Below are 23,739 nucleotides of genomic sequence, written 5' to 3'. Positions count from 1 at the left end.
ACTCTCACACCCATACACACACTCACACCCATACACACTCTCACACCCATACACACACACTCACATCCATACACACACTCACACCCATACACACTCTCACACCCATACACACACTCACACCCATACACACTCTCACACCCATACACACTCTCACACTCATACACACTCTCACACCCATACACGCTCTCACACCCATACACACACACTCACACCCATAACACACACACCACACATCCCCTCCGCCCCCTGATCACCCCCGCCACCTCCAGACACACACAAAACCACATGGAGATAAAAGTACATTTTAGCACCCTGAGCTCTTACCTCATTCACTGTGGGTCTGTTCACGATGTTTTTCGCCCGGTTGGCGTATCTCAGCGTGCTGAGTGACTCGCCGTGATTCAGCGCTGACGGCGATATTGCTGCACAAACCATTTGCAAAAGAAATTTTTTTTTAAATTAACAATTTAAACCCTTTTTGCAACAGTCATGGAAGCATACACAAAAGCAACTGCACGAAATATAATCTTTTTCAACCGTCAGACAAAGATACACAAATGCAATCGTATACAGAAATTAATAAATCTAAATCTTTTTGAACCATCAGGCAAAGGTACACACATGCAACTGTAAACAAAAATTAATTATCTACAACTACACCACATCTCAGGATACCTCACGTCAGAAGTAAGACCTATGGACACAGATCGTTTTCTTTTCAATTGCCAAAGACGTGGAACAAGCTCCCTGATAACCTCCGTCATTCTGATTCCCTCGCATCTTTTAAATCTCGTCTCAAAACTCACCTTTTCCCTCAGCAATAAGTTCAATTGTGGCAGGCCCACTTCCTTTTCGTTAGCTGTGCTTGACTATGTGTGTATACATATTTATGTGTACATAACTACATGCATGTATATGAATGTGTATTGTGTGTGCGTGTGTTTATGTAAGTTTGTGCCTGCCTATGTGTGCGTATGTGTTAGGGTAGCTGTTAGATACACATGTATGTTAAAATGTATGTATGCAGTGTGTGTGTGCGTGTGTGTGTGTGTGTGCGTGTGTGTGTAGTCACATTTTGGTGTGTGTATGTAACATAGATATAATGTTTTATGTTAACAAAAGTGTTTTTGTAAAGCACCTAGAGCAGATTTCTGGATAGTGTGCTATATAAGTATCCATTATTATTATTATTATTATTATTATTATTAACTGCTTGGCATCAGATGCAGCATCAGCAGCAGCAATGAGCAAAAACAACAACAGCAACAACACCACCACCACCACAGACAACAACAACACCAGTAACAAAATAACACCACCACCACAAGCAACAACGACAACATCAATCACAACAGCAGCAACAATGACAACATCAATGACAACAGCAGCAACAAAGACGACACCAATGACAACAATAACAACAGCAGTAACAATGACAACACCAATGACAACAACAAAAACAACACCAATGACAACAACAACAACAGCAGCAACGATGACGGCACCAATGACAACAATAACAACAGCAGCAGCAACAGCAAAACCAATAACAACAACAGCAGCAGCAACAACAACACCAATGACAACAAAAACAACAGCAGCGACAATGACAACACCAATGACAACAACAACAACAACGGCAACAACGACAACGCCAATGACAACAACAACAGCAGCAACAACACCACCAATGACAACAACAACACCAATGACTACAACAACAGCAGAGCAACAACAACACCAATGACAACAACAACAACAACAGCAGCAACAACACCAATGACAACAACAACAACAGCAACAATGACAACACCAATGAGAACAACAGCAGCAACAACAATACCAATGACAACAACAACGACAGCGACAATGACAACACCAATGACAACAAAAACAACAGCAACAATAATGACAACACCAATGACAACAACGATACCAATGACAACAACAACAACGACAACACCAATGACAACAACAACAACGACAGCAGCAACAATGACACCAATGACAACAATAACAACACCAGCAACAACAACACCAAGGACAACTACAACAACACCAAGGACAACAACAACGACAACACCAAGGACAACAATAATAACAGCAGCAACAACGACAACACCAGTGACAATAATAACAACAGCAGCAACAACGACAACACCAATGACAACAACAACAACAATGACAACACCAATGACAACAATAACAACAGCAGCAACAACGACAACACCAATGACAACAACTACAACAGCAACAACGACAACATCAACAACAGCAGCAACAACAGCGCCAACAACAGCAGTAACAACAACAACAACATCATCAATGCTGTGAACAACAACAGCAGCAACACCACCACCACCACCACCTCCACTCCCACCGAACACCAACAGCAGCAGGCAGACTTACTGGCGATCATGATGGTTTTGGTGTTGCCTCCAAGACTGTCCTTCAGCAGGTACGTCAGCTTGGAGTCACGGTACGGGATGAACACCGACGACCTCCGCGACCTCGGCCTCTCCGCCATCTCCGCTGAAACCAAGGCAACGAAACCAAGACTGAGCGCAAAAATAATGATAATGATAATAACGACGATAATAACACATATACGAAAAAAAAACTTAGCCATATGAACAGCACAGGAACAGGAGTCATGATGGCTGCCGGAAAAAGAGGGCGCTAGTCAGGGGGGCAAAGGGGAGGTTACCTACTTCCGGGAGGTTAACGGCTGTAGCTACTTTTGTTTTCTCCGCATAGGCAGATAGTAGTTTGCACAGGACAGGAATGTCAGACCCCTGCCGGAGTCTGCACTAGTGGGTCATGGTTAAGTATGTGTAATTAAAAATGTGTGTGGCCTCCTGGTGACCTAACATCGGTGGTTCCCTGTGGACTGCCGGCACTGAGACTGCAACAGACAAACCCGGATGTGGCCATGTATAGTGGACTTGGAATGTGAGTGGCATGGGAGTAATGCCACCGAAACGGTGCAGATGATGGGACAGCAAAAAAACAAAAACATAAAAAAACAACAACTAAAAAACAATGTTAATATAGAGTTGTGATATAGAGGGTAAATAAAGTTGCTTCTTCTCATTCCTGGTTGCAGTGGTACATGGGAATGACCACCTTGCTCCATGCTGGGGTCTAGACTGACAGACAGACAGACAGACTGGCTGACTGACTGACTGACAGACAAACAAACAGAAGGACAAACAGACTGACAGAAAGACAGACTGACTAACAAACAGACTAACTGACAGACAGACAAGACGTACCCAGGGCCGAGATGACGTTGCCAAGGGTGACCAAAGACTTGTTGATGTTGCCGCCTTCCTTCAGCCGCACGCCCGTGGAACCGCTGGCGTTAGCTCTCTCACTGGAATGACAATTTACACGTTCCTTTCAGAATGTACAGCATTTCTTCCAATCAGAGAAGTCAGGCAGCGCCTTTTCTTCCAAGTTTGCCCACAAACTAATGGCAGAACCGACCTGTGAGAGTTGACATGGATGCAAAGTGTGAGTAAAGACAAGTTAAAAATGTTTTTTTAATCCACCTCATTATGTAACCTCATTATTAACCCTTTGAGCCCTGACCACCGGTTTACCGGTGGTGGGAAGGGGTGGCATAATGCCTGGCCACCGGTTGAGCGGTGTGTAAACACTTGTGTCGTGTTTTGCTATTGGTTGACTTACACTGAAGAGCCAATCAGAAAAACCGTAATATTCCGATGCCAGCGAACACAGTACCAACATTGCCACGCCCCCTCACTGTGTTTTGTGCATGTACTTTGGATAAAAAAGATCAATTTCTACCATGAAGCGTGCAGAGTCTCAACCTGACATGCCTCCTTTGATCTTTCGAATTCCACCTCACTATCAGAGTAATCATTGTCATATTCTACTTCCGATAAATTATCAAGCATATCAATTACTTGCTGCGTTGTGTACAGTTGTTTTCTCGCACGTTTTGTCCCTGATTTCTGCCCTGACGGGCCAGGTTGAGACTGCACGCTAAGTGTTTACGCACCGCTCAACCGGTGGCTGGGCATTATGTCATTTTTCTCTCCCACCGGTAGAGCGGTGGTCAGGGCTCAAGGGGTTTAATACCAATTATTTGCAAATTTTGGCTCAGGAGCTCAGGCAGAAGGGTTAAAATTGCTCAGGAACTCAGGGCTCAAAGGGTTAAACACTATCAAATGCTTTTTCCTCCATTAAAAAAAAAAAATTGGGGGTGGGTGGGTACAGGGTGGGTATTGTCTGGGAATCTGTTCTTTATTTTGTTAACTTTTTGTGTGTTTTTTATGTGGAGCACAAGTTGTTTTGCAGAATGATAATCAAACATATCTATGTATCTATCTATTTATCTATCTATATGTGTGCATGTGTGTGTGTGTGTGTGTGTGTGTGTGTGAAAGAGAGAGACAGAGAGAGAGAGAGAGAAAGAAGAAGAAAATAAAGAAAAAGGAAAAAAAATATATACAGATACTTACTGAGCACACTACTGAAAAAAAAACACACACCACAAAATGTTACATAACTCACAATATTATACATAACACATGACATCAATGTTACACATACACACCAAAATGTATTCAGCACACTACAGACACATAAACACAATGCATACCCACACAAGTACATTCATTCAAACATACACACATACATGCCTGTCCCCCCCACCGCCCTCCCTCCACACACACACGCATACAAACACACACACACACTCACACACATTTGCACATACACGCATATATCGGGTGTCCCCCCAAAAGTGAACCGCTTTTTGACAAATATTTTCTCAGTGACAGTGAAACCAAATTCATTGAAAATTTACACAAAGTAACCTTAGTGTATCATCAACAAATCTGCAAAATATCTAAAATTTCGGACACAAATTATGCGAGAACTGTCCAATTCAAAACAGCATGTCAAAAAATCCAATATCAGAGCTGTGCAATGTGACCTTCATCATGTTCATGCCAGCTGCCATGTTTGTTGATGACACCCTAAGGTTACTGTGTGAAAATTTTCAATTAATTTGGTTTCTCTATCACTGAGAAAATACTTGTCACTTTTTGGGGACACCCGATATGTGTTCATATGATGGAGTTTCCCGTCAGTCCAACGGATGAGTAGGCAGGCAGGCTTATCTGTCGGTGTGTGTCCTCATATGGGAGAAGAGGCCGATTCTGGATGCGCAGCACTTCCCACAGGTGTTGCAAGGGAAAACTGCCTGACCAGCACAGGTGACTTTTTTTTTAGTGAGGAGGAGTTGTGCAGTCCCTTCCCCACTCTCTCGCCTACCGACGCTCACAGTCCCACAGGTGCAGATACTGCCACGTGTAGGACGGCCTCGGCAGGTGCAGGTTTTTTCTTCGGAGCTCCGTCTCCTAGGCGGACTTCCAGCCAAGGATAAGAGCTCCCCCTGCCCTTTGGTCATTCTCTTCCGCCTTCGCAGCCGTTGGGAAAGGTTTCCTCCTCCGCCTGGTCTGTTGTTGGGAGACTTCACATGCGGGTATACATGTATACACACACACACAGAGTCACGCATGAATGACAGTACAGACCTTCCTGCTAAATCCACCAGGTTGATTTTGCTCTGTCTCTCACTGGGTCGTCCATCTCTCAGCTTGGCCTGCACACCCACCACATGCACAGTCACACAAAACTCTGATTATCAACCACTGGTGCAGAATAATGTCAACACACTTACTGTCAACAACTGGTGCAGAAGAATTCAAACACACTGTTACCCATGGGTGCAGAATCATTTTAACACACTTTCCTTCAACACACTGTCACCCACGAGTGGAGAATAACTGTGTTACACTCACCATCAAACACTGGATGCTGAGTAATTTCAGCACACCTACCATGACCCACTGGTGCTGACTACAGCAGGAGTCTGATCTCCTGTCCTGTGCGAAACACTACTCTGTCCAAGCAGAGAAATAATTTTTTTTTAAAAGCTGTAGCCAATAGCAATTTCTATGAGTCTATTACTGCCCTTCTCCTCATCCACGCAGTGTGAACTGTGCAGAGAACAGGCGGCTTCCTCCCAGGACACACTGAAGAACAACAAGTACAGTGGCTGTTTGCCTCTACACCACCATCCCAGAACAGAGTACAGTGGCTGTTTGCCTCTACACCACCATCTCAGAACAGAGTAAAGCGGCTGTTTGCCTCTACGCCACCATCCCAGAACAGAGTACAGTGGCTGTTTGCCTCTACGCCACCATCCCAGAACAGTACAATGGCTGTTTGCCTCTACACCACACCACCATCCCAGAACAGAGTACAGTGGCTGTTTGCCTCTACGCCACCATCCCAGAACAGAGTACAGTGGCTGTTTGCCTCTACGCCACACCACCATCCCAGAACAGAGTACAGTGGCTGTTTGCCTCTACGCCACACCACCATCCCAGAACAGAGTACAGTGGCTGTTTGCCTCTACGCCACCATCCCAGAACAGAGTACAGTGGCTGTTTGCCTCTACACCACCATCCCAGAACAGAGTACAGTGGCTGTTTGCCTCTACACCACCATCCCAGAACAGAGTACAGTGGCTGTTTGCCTCTACACCACCATCCCAGAACAAAGTACAGTGGCTGTTTGCCTCTACACCACCATCCCAGAACAGTACAGTGGCTGTTTGCCTCTACACCACCATCCCAGAACAGAGTACAGTGGCTGTTTGCCTCTACACCACCATGCCAGAACAGAGTGAACAACAAAAAGTACAGTGGCTGTTTGCCTCTACGCCACCATCCCAGAACAGAGTACAGCGGCTGTTTGCCTCTACGCCACCATCCCAGAACAAAGTACAGTGGCTGTTTGCCTTTACCACCCAGCTTCAGGGCCACAGCTGCTGAGAGTTTCTTATCAGTGACGTGCCCCTTCTTCTCCCTTTACTCCATGAAGAGCCACTGGGGCGCTGTACAGAAGAACTGTTCACCAGATTCCTCCAGGTCTGTTGACAGTGTGTCAAAGCCCGGGTCTCTGCAAATGGTCATCCTGTCCATTCTGCAATGCTATCCTTCCATTGTTTTTTCTTCATCCTGTCCTCTCAAGGCCTGACTAACCGCGTTGGGTTACGCTGCTGGTCAGGCATCTGCTTGGCAGATGTGGTGTAGCGTATGTGGATTTGTCCGAATACAGTGACACCTCCTTGAGCTACTGATACTGAAACTGAAACTCATCCTGTCCATTCTGTAATGCTATCCTTCCATTGTTTTTTCTCCATCCTGTCCATTCTGCAATGCTATCCTTCCATTGTTTTTTCTTCATCCTGTCCATTCTGCAATGCTATCCTTCCATTGTTTTTTCTCCATCCTGTCCATTCTGCAATGCTATCCTTCCATTGTTTTTTCTTCATCCTGTCCATTCTGCAATGCTATCATTCCAATGGGTTTTTTTTTTCATCTTCCTCTCCATTTCCCTCCCTCAACGGTTCCTTGGAAGACTGTTTTCGCATGGCTGTTCGATGTTGTTATAAGGCCATACCAGCATAGCTTTCCTTTCTTAACTGATATCAGCAGAGCTTCGTAAGGTCTGATGTGCTGCTTGATGGTTTGGTGCACTTTTTTGTTGGTAAAATGATCAGTGTATGATTGTATCTGATGTACAGTATCTTGCCATAACACCTCACTTCCATCATTGAAGTCTTCTTTCCAAATACGCTGTGAGGGTCCATGTCTCACGTGCACACTGACACAGGAAGAAGAAATACACCTGTGCACACAAAGCCTGACCTTGTGTTTCATGGAGAAGTTGCTGTCTTTCACAGAGGTTTCAGTCTGAACAATGCTGATGTTGTCTTTGCTACCCTGGAGAGGATTTCTGACTTGCATCCTTCACAGTCTCAAAATCTTAGTTTTTTTCGTTCCTTCATGACGTGGCATGTCTTGAAGGATTCCAGTGTGACTTCTGTCCTGCCCTCCTCCCCCCACCCCCATCTGACATGTGGTTCAGATCCATGGTGATAGTTTTCACTGAGCGTGACTGCTGACCACACCTTCTTCTTCTGCGTTCACTCGTATGCACACGAGTGGGCTTTTACGTGTATGACCGTTTTTACCCCGCCATGTAGGCAGCCATACTCCGTTTTCGGGGGTGTGCATGCTAGGTATGTTCTTGTTTCCATAACCCACCGAACACCGACATGGATTACGGGATCTTTAACGTGCGTATTTGATCTTCTGCTTGCGAATACACACGAAGGGGGTTTAGGCACTAGCAGGTCTGCACATATGTTGACCTGGGAGATCGTAAAAATCTCCACCCTTTACCCACCAAGCGCCGTCACCGCGATTCGAACCCGGGACCCTCAGACTGAAAGTCCCATGCTTTAACCACTTGGCTATTGCGCCCGTCTATTCAGATCTATGATGATAGTTTTCACCGAGTGTGACTGCTGACCACACCAAACACTCCAGGTCCACTGACTCCAACCTTCAGTTCACAGAGAGAAAGGAAACTTGGAAAGCCAGGGAAAAGTGAACCTTCAAGGCTCTACAATGCGACAGTCTTCGCTTCAAATTCATCACAATGAGCGACTCTGGAGTCAGCGCAGGGAGCGTCAGTCTCCTGAAGGGAGGAAGCTTCACTGCAGTCAGCAGACAGGAGCAAGCTGCACGCCCCATCAGCGCCACACACAGCGAAACAGCCGTCATTTGCTGTGTATGCTTACCTCCCTTTTGGAGGAATGACATGGCTAACATGAATATTAAAAAGAAATTTTTAGTCTTAAATAGACAGACAGACAGATAGACAGACAGACATGGGCAGACAGATCGATAGAAAGATAGACAGACAGAGATAGATGTATAGATAGACAGATTCACATACAATTTTTTTTTAACATAGATAACTAGACAGACACACAGACAGATAGATAGATATACATACATAATTTTTTTCATACAAGATAGTGGAGGAAAACAAGTCCAGGTTACAAAGTAACAACTAAACAACCCTTCCATTATCTCTGTCTGTTTGTCTGTCTGTCTGTGTGTTAGGTACACACCTGGGTGAAGGTGATGGTGAAGATGGCATGTGACCGACTGCTTGTGTCATTCATCTGTGTAGAGGCCGTCACCCTGATAAACACCACACACTGTCCTCATAGGTTGTTGTTTTCAACCGAGTGCACTTCATTTCACAATATTACAACACTTTACAGGAACATATAGTTTTCAAATCACAACTATTTAAAAGCATCGCATTTTATAATGATTATATGTTCATCAAATGCCTCAGAAAAGGATCTTTTCCAAGTAAAATAAACAAGAAAGGCAAGGCCTTCAAGACTCACTTGTGATACATGCTGGAAAGAAAAAAAAAAAACTTATAAAAATGAAAATTAGTTTGTTGAAATGTGTGCTCTATTTGTTATCATAATCATTAAAGCTTCATGTTAAAAAAGAATTAAAAAAAACATTCAAAGCAAATTTGAACCATGAACGAGTGGTTTTGTGCACTGCGCTAACGCGGCATTCAATGACATTCAAAAATTTTTATTTGAGCATGTTCGTTTAGCGGAATAAATCGAGAATGGTAATGGAAGTGAAAACGCTGTTTAAATCATATTATTTTGGTATATCTCAGGCATTTAAGAATTTCTTCCAAGTCCGAGGTAAAGGAGACGTTCCCATCGCCTGAAACACACTGCAATATGTGTCCAATATTTACAGATCTGCAGAAATCTGTGTTACACAAGCATCAAAACTAAGACACCATCCATTCAATTTCTCTTTTCTGTTCATTCTAGTTGAACCAGTATCCACTTTAAAACATTTGTATGCAGCAAACACATTAATGAATATTTTAAAAATTCTTTTAATTCGGCTGTAAAAGAGATGTTGGCGTCACATCAGGTTTTGCAACATGTTGTCAAGATCTGCACAAACCAGTGTAGACAAGGCTGACCTTAGTGAAACAGTTGATTCAAATTTTCTTTTGTGTTCATACTAGTTAATTCATTGTCACTTTAGAATATTAATATGCAGTAAACACGTCAATGATGTAGTTAGTGTCAATGTATGTATTCTGTCCAGAATTTGTATTCCTTTGCTTTTAACTGCAAACAAGAAAAACAATGTCATGGCGTCTGCTTACAAGACATTTGGGCAGCTGCAAAGGGGTAACAGCGTTTTCGGAATCCAGAATCAGCATCAACGAAATAAATCATTGATGATTCAGAACTATGGTTAAATTCAGGAGACGTACAACCTATTACTGGTATGACTGTGAAGATTTTTTTCCTATGTTTAAGCCAAATTTGGTATTGACAGACAAAGTAATTCCTGTGAAAATGGCAATGTTAAAGTTTACCACGGACACACACACACACACACACACACAAAGACAACCGAACACCAGGTTATAACATAGACTACTTTGGAAATTAATATATAATGAGGCCAGGAGATGAAATGATTAACAAATAGTAAAGAGTGGTAACTCTCTCCATTCACAAGGAACACAACTTCAAGTCAGTGCTGCTTACGCTACCGATTCAGCTAGCACACAGGTAAATAAAAGGTACATTGGAACAAACCCAGACACTTCCTCAAAAAAGGAAACGCCGGGCCTGTCCTTATACCGATCATTTGACACGTGCACACAGCAGCAAAGACAGAAGAAATGTACAAACACAAATTAGCTTTTATTCAAAACTGGCATAGCCTCTTTAATCCTGAACTTTGTTTACACAAGCGAATCAAAAATCAATGTTTATTGCAGAGAAAAAAAAGATTGTTTCAGTCAATTTGGAGCAAGACTTCAATGCAACATTAGCAGCAGTTCTGTTAACTTTATCCATTTGTACATGCACTCACAGTCAAAACACACACATACACACACACACACACACATACAAACATGCACTCACACATGCACACACCTGTATACACACATACACATACATGTACTCACATTCACACTCTCACACACACATGCACTCATACACAAATAAATATACCGGCAGGAAGAAAAAAGAAAGAAAAAAAAAAGGGGTGGTGCTGCACTGCAGTGACACTCACCCTGGGGAGAACAGCCCGAATTTCACACACACAAATCTGGTGTGTCAAAATACAAGACAAAACAAGACAAGACAAGACAAGACAACAGCCTGTTACCTGTTGATGTTGCCCTTCTTGATGAGCTGAATGACACTCTCAAAATTGACCACTGTGTGTTTGGACAGATCTGAAAACACACACACACACACACACACACACATACACAAACACAGAGTAAGCCACAAAGCTTGTGCCATACCTAGAGATTTTAACACGCTGTATCATGAATCATAAACAAAAGAAAAGTAAGAACAATACAGCAGACAAACAGTTTTTTTTCGTATCAAATTCGGTCTATTCCCCTCGGTGTTCAAAATCAACCTGTTCAAAATGGCCTCTGGATGTTCTGAAGCACAGCTGTCTGTCTGTCTGTTTCCTCCAACCCACCCCCCATTCCCCTCCCCCCTCCCTGTGTCTTCCTTTCTTCCTCCCCCCCTCTGCTGAAGTCTTCATGAAGTGTGTGTGCTTGTGGGTGGCTGTTTACTGTGCGCCAACGGCCATACCACGTTGAAAACACCGGTTCTCGTCCGATCACCGAAGTTAAGCAACGTCGGGCCCGGTTAGTACTTGGATGGGTGACTGCCTGGGAACACCGGGTGCTGTTGGCATTCTTTTCTCAAGGCCTGACTAAGCGCGTCGGGCTACGCCGCTGGTCAGGAATCTGCTTGGCAGATGTGGTGTGGCGTATATGGATTTGTCTGAACGCAGTGATGCCTCCTTGAGCTACTGAAACTGAAACTGTGTGTGTATATGTGCATGCGTGTGTGTGCATGTGTGTGTGTGTTCTGTGTGTGTGTGTTCTGTGTGCATGTGCATGTGTACAGGCATGTGCGTGTGTGTGTGTGTGTGTGTGTGTGTATGTGTGCTTCTGCAACTCTCAAAATGTGTGTGTGTGTGTGTGTGTGTGTGTGTGTGTGTGTGTGTGTGTGTGTGTGTATTTCTGCTTCTCTCAGTGTATGTGTGTCTGCATGTGTATGTGCATGCGCGCACATGTGTATGGCATATTTAGTGCTTTTTTTGTGTCAGTATTAATATTTGCAATTTGTAGTACTGTTCTGGCGTATATAAAGATATGTTTTTCGTTTTTCTTTCTTCTCTCGGATGTCTTCATGTGCTGTGGTATGCTGTCATGCATCACTGTATACATATGTACTGTTTCATGTAAAGTGCTTACAGCCCATTATATAGGGACTTTTCACCTTATAAGTACTGTATCTTATCATCATTATCATTATTATTATTATTATCATAACTATCATTCTTACTTTCAGTGGAAAAAGCCCATTATATGGGGAATTTGCACTAGATAAGTACTACATCAACGCAACTATTATCGTCACTATTGTCATTATCTTCTTCCAGTGACCAGCCCACTCACTGTCAACATAGGGTCCCTGTGAGGGGTGTTCCCGAATCCTCAGGTTGTGGTCCAACTTGCCCCCCACCTTCAGCAAGTCACGCACTCTCTCGTTATAAATTTCGACAAAACTGCAACAGAACAAAAAATGCACACCCACCTGTAAATGACTGCATTTGTTCAAATGGCAATATCCACAATTCTTCCCCCTCATGACGGAATGAGCAGTGTTCACAACAAGGCGTGGACGTTCACTCCGTCAGTCACACAGAGGAGAGGAGGGGAAGAAATATGGATATTGCCGTTTCAATCATATCGAAAACGAAATTAAAGAATATCAAAGGAACCTTTGTTCGCAGGCAGTATCATGCTGCGAGGTGCCATGGCATGAGCTGGTTAGGCGTTTTTGGATTCTGATCCCATGTTATTCGGTGATCAGAGTTCAAGGCCTTGTTTCAGCACAGTGTTGTGTCCTTGGGAAAGGCACTTTGCTCCGACTTTCCTCACTACACCAAGGAGTTAATGGGTACTTAGACGGGCGCAACAGCAGAGTGGCTAAAGCATTGGACTTTCAATCTGAGGGTCCCTGGTTCAAATCTCGGTAACGGCGCCTGGTGGGTAAAAGGTGGATGATTTTTCCGATCTCCCAGGTCAAGATATGTGCAGACCCACTTATGCCTGAACCCCCTTCGTGTGTATATGCACGCAGAAGATCAAACACGCACGTTAAAGATACTGTAATCAATGTCAGCATTCGGTTTGTTATGGAAACAAGAACATACTCCAGCATCCACACCCCCGAAAACGGAGTAAGGCTGCCTACATGGTGGGGAAAAAAATGTTTTACACGTAACAGCCCGCTCGTGTACATGTGCATACGAGTGAAGAAGAAGGGAAGAAGAATGGGTACCTGACTTTAGCTGGGGAAGGTTAGAATGGCGGAACGTGAGGACTGGGCCTCACCTTCCAGTGCCCAGCCCTAGACACAGTGGATGTGAATACACTGCCTTCCTATGCCCAGCCCTAGACACGGTGGATGTGAATACGCTGCCTTCCTATGCCCAGCCCTAGACACGGTGGATGTGAATACGCTGCCTTCCTATGCCCAGCCCTAGACACGGTGGATGTGAATGCGCTGCCTTCCTATGCCCAGCCCTAGACACAGTGGACGTGAATACACTGCCTTCCTATGCCCAGCCCTAGACACAGTGGATGTGAATACACTGCCTTCCTATGCCCAGCCCTAGACACAGTGGATGTGAATACACTGCCCCTGTGGCCATAAAAAGGCTATAGAAACATTTAACTCACTCCAGACAAATAGTTGTCTCCCTTGCTTTTCCCTGCAGACATCCCATTTGTTAGGGTTAGCAACAACAAAAAAAAAAAATCACAAAAAATACAAAACACAAAGTAACTGAATGAAACTCGCTGAACTTGACCAACTGACCCCTCTCCTCACGTTCTGTGTACACTCCCCCCCCCCCACACCACCACCCCTCCTCACCCTCCCCTTATATAAAAATCATGAGGGCTTTTTTTTCTTTCTTTTTTTGTTTCTGAAGTAAAGTACACATAACACATTCACATGTATATAGTAATAAACTCATTTCATGCAGACCTTAACTTACTGGTTGACACTGTTCCATTTTGTTACTGACTGATTTATTTATTTATGTACTTTTTCATCTATTTGTTCAAATGTAAAAACAAAAAAAATTAGAAAAAAAGAGAGAGAGAGAGAAAAGCACCAACATACATGTTCGTACACAAGAAAACAGAAACAATTGTATAAAAAAAAAGGATCATTTTTACAAAGCGCATAATCCTATGCAATACAACTCAAGAGGGCTGCACTCACTCTACACACACAACATATATTCACTTGTCCACACGCACCTGATCTCAGTTTTGTAGGTGCAGGTAGGGTCACTCATTTTGCCAAACAGCTCCTATAAAAAGAAATCACACACATGCACTACACACACACAACATGCGAACACAAATCATTCATATATGTGTACAGCACACTTCTTACACAACAAATGAACATGTCAGTGAAATACACAGCATAGCTGACAGGAAACAGGCTCAGCATTATCAACTGCCATATGTCCTACTACAACTACTTCTACTATTAATAATCATCATCATAATATAATAATCATAAGAAGAAGAAGAAGAACAACAACAACAACAACATGATTAATAGTTTAATTATAAAACATCTTTTCATGTAAAATGTGCCCTATTGCACTGTGCAATGTAAAACAAAAATATGTGTTCAACATGCATTTAAACAGTAAAATGACAACTTTCATGCATAACCGTGAACAGACATCAAACAATAACAAAATAATAATCATAATGATGATGATGATAATAACAATGATAAAAATAATAGTTTAATTTACATAGCAGCTTTTCATGCAAAATGTGCCCAAATGCGTTGTAAAATGTAAAAAAACAAACAATGAATGCATAAAACATGCATTTAAAAACTAGAACGACAAGTTCCATACGTAACCCTGTACAGATATCGAACACTGACACTGACAGTAATTCATGTTCGTATATACACACCAAAAAAAACACAACCACACACAACGTAACACTCACAGCACATATCAAACATCACAATACCCAAATGATGGGATCTCACATCACAACACTTGACAGTAAAATCAAAATAATTAACAAAATATATCGCAGCCCTTAAAACCAATCTGAATAATCCCACAACACTTGACAGTAAAATCACAATAATCAAAAAAACATATCTCAACACTTAAAACCAATCTAAATAATCCCACAACACTTGACAGTAAAATCACAATAATCTAAAAAACAAATCACAACACTTAAAACCAATCTAAATAATCCCTCAACACTTGACAGTAAAATCACAATAATTAACAAAACATATCACAACCCTTAAAACCAATCAGAACAATCAAAACCATTCATAAACACTTTAAAAATATACAGTTTGTATTCCATGCATTTAAAAGACAATAATTTTATATGTTTCATGAACAGGAGAGTTTCAGAGTGACCTTTCTGTGTGTTTTCTTTTTGCTCTGTTGTGGCAGGATGGTGGCAGGGAGTGGAACAGTTGAGAAGTAGGGAGGGTGATATACAATGATACACATGTTTTCGTGTTTGTTTTTTGTGTATGTGGTTGTTGTTGTTTTCTGTTGTTGTTTTTAAAATTTTGTTCACAGTTTGTTTCTTTCATTTTCGTCTCTCTTTGGGGTGGATGCGCAAAAGTGTGTTCTTCATGTATCACTTCAATTTTTCTAAATCACTGCTTTTAAGACATGTTTAAAACATATGTACAAATGACTTACTACAAGACTTACCTCACAGAATCTTGGAATAAAACCAGGATTTCCCTGCACAAAATAAATGTGGCAAAAACACTGAAGAAGATGGTATATTCATGCTATAAAAACAAGAGAAACAAGCAGAAATAATATGAAACAAAACAGCATAGTATGTATACCTGCCTCCTTCACTCATGGGCCCTGCGAGCTCTACTTATTATAGCATGCACTGAACGCCAGTCAGTCTACAATAATGAAGGGAACTGGAAGGTTGTATTGTATTGTATTGTATTGTATTGTATTGTATTGTATTACATTGTATTGTCTAGAACTTGCTCATATAGTATCATATTGTATTGTATCATATCACACTGTGTCATATCGTATCAGATTAGTATTGTATTATATTGTACTGTAATGATTGTACTATACTGTGTTGTATTTTACTGTACTGTATCATATTGTATTGCATCATATAGTATCATATCACATTGCATTACTCTTTTGTCACAACAGACTCCTCTGTGTAAAATCTGAACTGCTATCCCCAGGAAGAGTGCGTCGCTATAATAAAAACCCCACCCTTTTCTTTTCCATGCCTGCAAGTGTATTTGTTTTCCTATCAAAGTGGATTTTTCTACATACTTTGCCAGAGAAACCATTTTGTTGTCGTGTGTTCTTTTACATGCACAAAGTGCATGCTGCACATGGGACTTCTGTTTTTGTCTCACCCAAATAATTAATGTAGTGGAAGTGGAGAAAACACTGGCGAGTGTGTGTCAAACCCTAGTATGAGCTAAGAGTTGAGCGGTTTCACATTACACTAGGGCATAACTTCCACCATTCTTCTGTAACCCCATGTTTCAAATGTTAACATTTTTTGGAGAAAGTTGTATATTTCAAACTGTTCTTTATTAAAGTTTGCTAGTTATGTGTTAAATAATCCAGTTGGTTGTTTATTGTAGGTCTCCACATGAACCTCTTTTCAAATAATAATATACAGAAGTAGTGCATACAATATTTGATTATTGATTTTTTTGGGGGGGTCCTAATCCCACTTCCCCCGTCCCACCTCTCACACACACCCTTCCTGTATTATGGTCTTTTTTCTTTCTCCAATCACTGACACTCGCCCTCTCCATTTTAGATTTTGTACTTTATCTTTTCCACATCCTGTTTTCTCTCTCTTCCTTTCTTAGTCCACTCCCCCTTGTCACCCCCCACCCCACCCCCTCCAACCTCAACCGCCCCCATTTTCATTCGAATATACAGAAATGTCGATTTCTAATTAATAATAATAACAATCATCATTATGATAGAAATGATAATAATCCAAATAATAATAATAATATCATTTATTTTCAGTCTTATATCATCATCTTAGATGAACAGACTATAAATAAATAAATAAAACTGTAGCCCCGTGCTACCTGGCTGCCCATCATGTTACCTGGCTGCCCATCATGGTGAAGGTTTTGCCGGAGCCTGTCTGACCGTAGGCAAACACACAGGTGTTGTAGCCCTCGTACACAGCCTCCACTACGTCATGACCCAGGGCCTCAAAGACCTGCCAGCAGACATGCCGCCATGTCAGTCACGTTTTGCTTTCTGTAGGTTAGGGTGACACACATCTATCAACACGTTTCGTTCTCTGTGGCTAAGGAGAACACATCTTTGAACACACCTTGCTTTCTGTAGGTTAGGGTGACACGTCTATCAACACGTTTCATTCTCTGTGGCTAAGGAGAACACATCTAAGAACACACCTTACTTTCTAGTAGGTTAGGGTGACACATCTATCAACATGTTTCATTTTCTGTGGTTAAGGAGAACACATCTTTGAACACACCTTGCTTTCTGTAGGTTAGGGTAACACATCTATCAACACGTTTCATTCTCTGTGGCTAAGGAGAACACATCTTTGAACACACCTTGCTTTCTAGTAGGTTAGGGTGACACATCTATCAACACGTTTCATTCTCTGTGGCTAAGGAGAACACATCTTTGAACACACCTTGCTTTCTGTAGGTTAGGGTGACACATCTATCAACACGTTTCATTCTCTGTGGCTAAGGAGAACACATCTTTGAACACACCTTGGTTTCTAGTAGGTTAGGGTAACACATCTATCAACACGTTTCATTCTCTGTGGCTAAGGAGAACACATCTTTGAACACACCTTGCTTTCTGTAGGTTAGGGTGACACATCTATCAACACGTTTCATTTTGTGTGGCTAAGGAGAACACATCTTTGAACACACCTTGGTTTCTAGTAGGTTAGGGTGACACATCTATCAACACGTTTCATTCTCTGTGGCTACGGAGAACACATCTCTGAACACACCTTGCTTTCTGTACGTTAGGGTGACACATCTATCAACACGTTTCATTCTCTGTGGCTAAGGAGAACACATCTTTGAACACACCTTGCTTTCTGTACGTTAGGGTGACACATCTATCAACACGTTTCATTCTCTGTGGCTAAGGAGAACACATCTTTGAACACACCTTGCTTTCTGTAGGTTAGGGTGACACATCTATCAACACGTTTCATTCTCTGTGGCTAAGGAGAACACATCTTTGAACACACCTTGCTTTCTGTAGGTTAGGGTAACACACATCTATCAACACGTTTCATTCTCTGTGGCTAAGGAGAACACATCTTTGAACACAACTTGCTTTCTGTACGTTAGGGTGACACATCTATCAACACGTTTCATTCTCTGTGGCTAAGGAGAACACATCTTTGAACACACCTTGCTTTCTGTAGGTTAGGGTGACACATCTATCAACACATTTCATTCTCTGTGGCGAAGGAGAAACACATCTTTGAACACACCTTGCTTTCTAGTAGGTTAGGGTGACACATCTATCAACACGTTTCATTCTCTGTGGCTAAGGAGAACACATCTTTGAACACACCTTGCTTTCTGTAGGTTCTAAGCTCTAAACAACTTCACTTCAAGGGTTGTTTTTTTTTTTACCAACAGATCATTAAACTCAACCCATGTCAGTAAGTTCTACTTTGAGTTTCAAGGAGACGTCAAAACATACACCTATCCTTATTTGCTATACATCAGCTGTTTAAATAAAAAATAATAAAAAGATTTAACAAAAAAACCCAAAAAAAACACACCAAAAAAAAAGACCTGAGGCCTGATCTAATTCACATAAAGCAAACATGCAGATCAGGCCTTGAAATGGAGTTCTAAGCTAATAAAAACAACAAAAACACAAATATACACATCCAAAAATCAATCCCAACATATTCTACACACGCCAAGTACCCACTAAATGCATTGTCCAAACAGATTTCATAAGTTCTTGGAGAAATATGGTGGTGGTCTCCAATCCAGTGTGATGCCCACTCAGTCTGGCTCCCCATCTAAGTGATTACTGTTATCAGTAGGGGCCCTTAGTAGGTGGTGTCCTGAGTTTTTTTTAAATCAGAATAGGCACAACTGAACACCACCAAAGTGACTCAGCAGCAATGCGGATCTTCTTTGGTGTGTGGCCTCCTAGCAACCAAACATCAATGGTTCCCTGTGGACTGCCAACGCTGGGAGTGTGACAGGCTACCCTGGGTGTGGACTGCCAACGCTGGGAGTGTGACACACTACCCTGGGTGTGGACTGCCAACGCTGGGAGTGTGACAGGCTACCCTGGGTGTGGACTGCCAACGCTGGGAGTGTGACAGGCTACCCTGGGTGTGGACTGCCAATGCTGGGAGTGTGACACACTACCCTGGGTGTGGACTGCCAATGCTGGGGGTGTGACACACTACCCTGGGTATGGACTGCCAATGCTGGGGGTGTGACAGTTACCCTGGGTGTGGACTGCCAACGCTGTGTGACACACTACCCTGGGTGTGGACTGCCAACGCTGTGTGACACACTACCCTGGGTGTGGACTGCCAACGCTGTGTGACACACTACCCTGGGTGTGGACTGCCAACGCTGGTGTGACACACTACCCTGGGTGTGGACTGCCAACGCTGTGTGACAGACTACCCTGGGTGTGGACTGCCAACGCTGTGTGACACACTACCCTGGGTGTGGACTGCCAACGCTGTGTGACACACTACCCTGGGTGTGGACTGCCAACGCTGTGTGACACACTACCCTGGGTGTGGACTGCCAACGCTGTGTGACACACTACCCTGGGTGTGGACTGCCAACGCTGGTGTGACACACTACCCTGGGTGTGGACTGCCAACGCTGTGTGACACACTACCCTGGGTGTGGACTGCCAACGCTGTGTGACACACTACCCTGGGTGTGGACTGCCAACGCTGTGTGACACACTACCCTGGGTGTGGACTGCCAACGCTGTGTGACACACTACCCTGGGTGTGGACTGCCAACGCTGTGTGACACACTACCCTGGGTGTGGACTGCCAACGCTGTGTGACACACTACCCTGGGTGTGGACTGCCAACGCTGTGTGACACACTACCCTGGGTGTGGACTGCCAACGCTGTGTGACACACTACCCTGGGTGTGGACTGCCAACGCTGTGTGACACACTACCCTGGGTGTGGACTGCCAATGCTGTGTGACACACTACCCTGGGTGTGGACTGCCAACGCTGTGTGACACACTACCCTGGGTGTGGACTGCCAATGCTGTGTGACACACTACCCTGGGTGTGGACTGCCAACGCTGTGTGACACACTACCCTGGGTGTGGACTGCCAATGCTGGGAGTGTGACACACTACCCTGGGTGTGGACTGCCAACGCTGTGTGACACACTACCCTGGGTGTGGACTGCCAACGCTGTGTGACACACTACCCTGGGTGTGGACTGCCAACACTGTGTGACACACTACCCTGGGTGTGGACTGCCAACGCTGTGTGACACACTACCCTGGGTGTGGACTGCCAACGCTGTGTGACACACTACCCTGGGTGTGGACTGCCAACGCTGTGTGACACACTACCCTGGGTGTGGACTGCCAACGCTGTGTGACACACTACCCTGGGTGTGGACTGCCAACGCTGTGTGACACACTACCCTGGGTGTGGACTGCCAACGCTGTGTGACACACTACCCTGGGTGTGGACTGCCAACGCTGTGTGACACACTACCCTGGGTGTGGACTGCCAACGCTGTGTGACACACTACCCTGGGTGTGGACTGCCAACGCTGTGTGACACACTACCCTGGGTGTGGACTGCCAATGCTGTGTGACACACTACCCTGGGTGTGGACTGCCAACGCTGGGTGTGACACACTACCCTGGGTGTGGACTGCCAACGCTGGGAGTGTGACAGACTACCCTGGGTGTGGACTGCCAACGCTGGTGTGACACAGCTACCCTGGGTGTGGACTGCCAACGCTGTGTGACACACTACCCTGGGTGTGGACTGCCAACGCTGGGAGTGTGACAGGCTACCCTGGGTGTGGCCATGCATGGGGTACTTGGAATGAACGGTGTGTGGGGGTAACGCCACCGAGACGGTGCAGATAATGGGGAAGATTTTATCAAATGTTGTTTTCACATACCTGTTTCTGGGTGACAAAGTGGGGGTCTGCGGGGCCGGCTGACCAGAAGGAGTGGTCAAAGGTGAACTCTCGCACCTTTGTTTCCTGTCGCCCACTGTCCCCCTTCTCCCTGATCCCTGAAACCTGAACATGGACACCAAGGTGTTTATCAGCAAGTCACCTGGGATTCGATCCCTGAAACCTGAACATGGACACCACAGTGTGAACCTGCAAGTCACCTGGGATTCGATCCCTGAAACCTGAACATGGACACCACGGTGTGAACCTGCAAGTCACCTGGGATTCGATCCCTGAAACCTGAACTGGACACCACAGTGTGAACCTGCAAGTCACCTGGGATTCGATCCCTGAAACCTGAACATGGACATCACGGTGTGAACCTGCAAGTCACATGGGATTCGATCCCTGAAACCTGAACATGGACACCAAGGTGTTTATCAGCAAGTCACCTGGGATTCAATCCCTGAAACCTGAACATGGACACCAAGGTGTTTATCAGCAAGTCACCTGTGATTCGATCCATCAAACCTGAACATGGAAACCCAAGGTGTTTATTAGCATGTCACCTGGGATTCGATCCCTGAAACCTGAACATGGACACCCAAGGTGTTTATGAGCAAGTCACATGGGATTTGATCCCTGAAACCTGAACATGGACACCACAGCTTTGAGCCAGCATGTCACCTGGGATAACCAAAAGGATGACATATTCATTTGCCAAACAAAGTAGAAGGTGTCTTTGCTGTCAAGTGTACCTGGATTACAAGGAAAATTGGGAGCAGGGAGGGGGTATAGTGTATCAAAAGTACAAGAATCAGAAACCATATACAAACACAAATGCAGCTGGATTTTTGAAACATGCATCCACATCTAAGTGCAAGTATATGTACACACTCAAATACAACCTCCATCCCCCACCCAAACTCATACACATACTCAAGAGCATATCAGCGCATGCGTTCACTTGAATATACGCCACCCAATACACATTATATCTGGATGGGGCTGATGACTAGATCTACAGTTAAATGGTTGCTGATATAATGTTACTGTAGACGCGTGTGACCTGGGACAACTTCAGGCTGACATCTATTGGCCACACACAACAGGCTATCATGTTACCTACCTGCAAGCACACAAAACTGACAATGCAGAGTAGATGAGAATACAAATCAATTTATGAGCACAAACAAAAAGTTACAAAGCTATCAAAAGGAAACAAACAAGTTATGTATTTATAGAAATTGACTCATGAGATACAAACAAATGATAATAATAAAAGTTATCAGTATCAAAAGCAAACAAACAAGATATTGTACAAATTAATTTATGAGAAATAAAAAAAGAAATAAACAGACGGCTATTAAAAAAAAAAAAAAAGCAAACAAACAAGATATCAAACACATTAGTTCATGACAAACCAAAAAAGTTAAAAGGCTATCAAAAGCAAAAAAAACAAGATATGTATCTTATTATGAAGTGACTGACAAAAAAAGAAGTGAACCACACGCACACACATTCCCACGCACATGCACACACACACACACACAAACACACACACGCAGTGACACACACACACACACTTGCACACACAAACACATACACACACACATTCTGATTGTTCAACCAGACAACAAGCTGACTGTTTCCTTACCCTTGGGTTGAACAGGCGGGTTTTACGGCCACACATCTCAATGATTGTGGCACTGTCATGTTCCCTGAAACACACACACACACACACATGTATACACACACACACACACACACATGTATACACACACACACACATGTACACACACACACACACACACACATGTACACACACACACACACACACACACACACATATGTATACACACACACACACACACACACACATGTATACACACACACACACACATGTATACACACACACACACACACACACACACGTATTCACAACCGTCACATTGTAACAAGGAGACCTTCACACATCTCACTCAAAGCACTGTCTCTGATGTCTCTGTGCAAACAATACAACAGAGCAAACAGCACTGGTCAGTCTGAGCAAGGCATGCAACATCACGTCCCCACCAACACCAATCCCCCCCACCCCACCCCCACCCCCACACACACCCACACTCACACCCTCCTGTACCTGCTAGACTTCAATGTACCAGAGCATTCATGGCTTGGATGTGCATGCATGTGCATGGATGCGAGAGCATACATGTATGCACACACACAGACCTGCATAAACACACATTCGCTGGCAAAATTCTGTAGCAAAAACCCACTTTGATCAGAAAACAAATACACTTGCAGGCAGCAAAAAAAAAAGAAAAAAAAAAAAAGAAAAAAAGAAAAATAAGGGAGGCACTACACCATTGTGACACAATCTCACACTGATAATTTTATTCAAGAGAACAAAAGATCCCACCAAATGGGCAGAATGTACCTGAAATGTTGGAAACAAAACTTGCTTCC

At 43.6% G+C, this 23,739-nt stretch overlaps 1 protein-coding gene and 1 non-coding gene across 4 annotated transcripts in view; one reads left to right on the top strand and one right to left on the bottom strand.

The window, feature by feature from the left end:
• The window catches only part of LOC143280942 (kinesin-like protein KIF16B), a 79,521-nt gene that overhangs the window by 47,367 nt on the left and 8,415 nt on the right, over positions 1-23,739 (bottom strand). For all 3 annotated transcript variants that reach the window (XM_076585755.1, XM_076585756.1, XM_076585757.1), the window contains exons 2-13: positions 22,928-22,991; positions 21,274-21,396; positions 17,218-17,334; positions 15,804-15,836; positions 14,341-14,393; positions 12,463-12,572; positions 11,142-11,211; positions 9,029-9,101; positions 5,571-5,638; positions 3,276-3,376; positions 2,410-2,532; positions 325-422 (exon numbers count right to left, since the gene is read on the bottom strand). In XM_076585755.1, the coding sequence (XP_076441870.1) occupies positions 325-422; positions 2,410-2,532; positions 3,276-3,376; positions 5,571-5,638; positions 9,029-9,101; positions 11,142-11,211; positions 12,463-12,572; positions 14,341-14,393; positions 15,804-15,836; positions 17,218-17,334; positions 21,274-21,396; positions 22,928-22,991 (1,033 nt within the window). The remainder of the gene's footprint in view (positions 1-324; positions 423-2,409; positions 2,533-3,275; positions 3,377-5,570; positions 5,639-9,028; positions 9,102-11,141; positions 11,212-12,462; positions 12,573-14,340; positions 14,394-15,803; positions 15,837-17,217; positions 17,335-21,273; positions 21,397-22,927; positions 22,992-23,739) is intronic.
• Positions 11,574-11,692, top strand: LOC143281790 (5S ribosomal RNA). The gene has a single exon (XR_013055168.1). It is a non-coding gene; the product is annotated as a 5S ribosomal RNA (ribosomal RNA).

Source organism: Babylonia areolata, chromosome 4, assembly GCF_041734735.1.
Source record: "Babylonia areolata isolate BAREFJ2019XMU chromosome 4, ASM4173473v1, whole genome shotgun sequence".
NCBI classification, from domain to species: domain Eukaryota; kingdom Metazoa; phylum Mollusca; class Gastropoda; order Neogastropoda; family Buccinidae; genus Babylonia; species Babylonia areolata.
The sequence above is the reverse complement of the archived record's forward strand: the minus strand, read 5'-3'. Positions and strand labels throughout refer to the sequence as shown.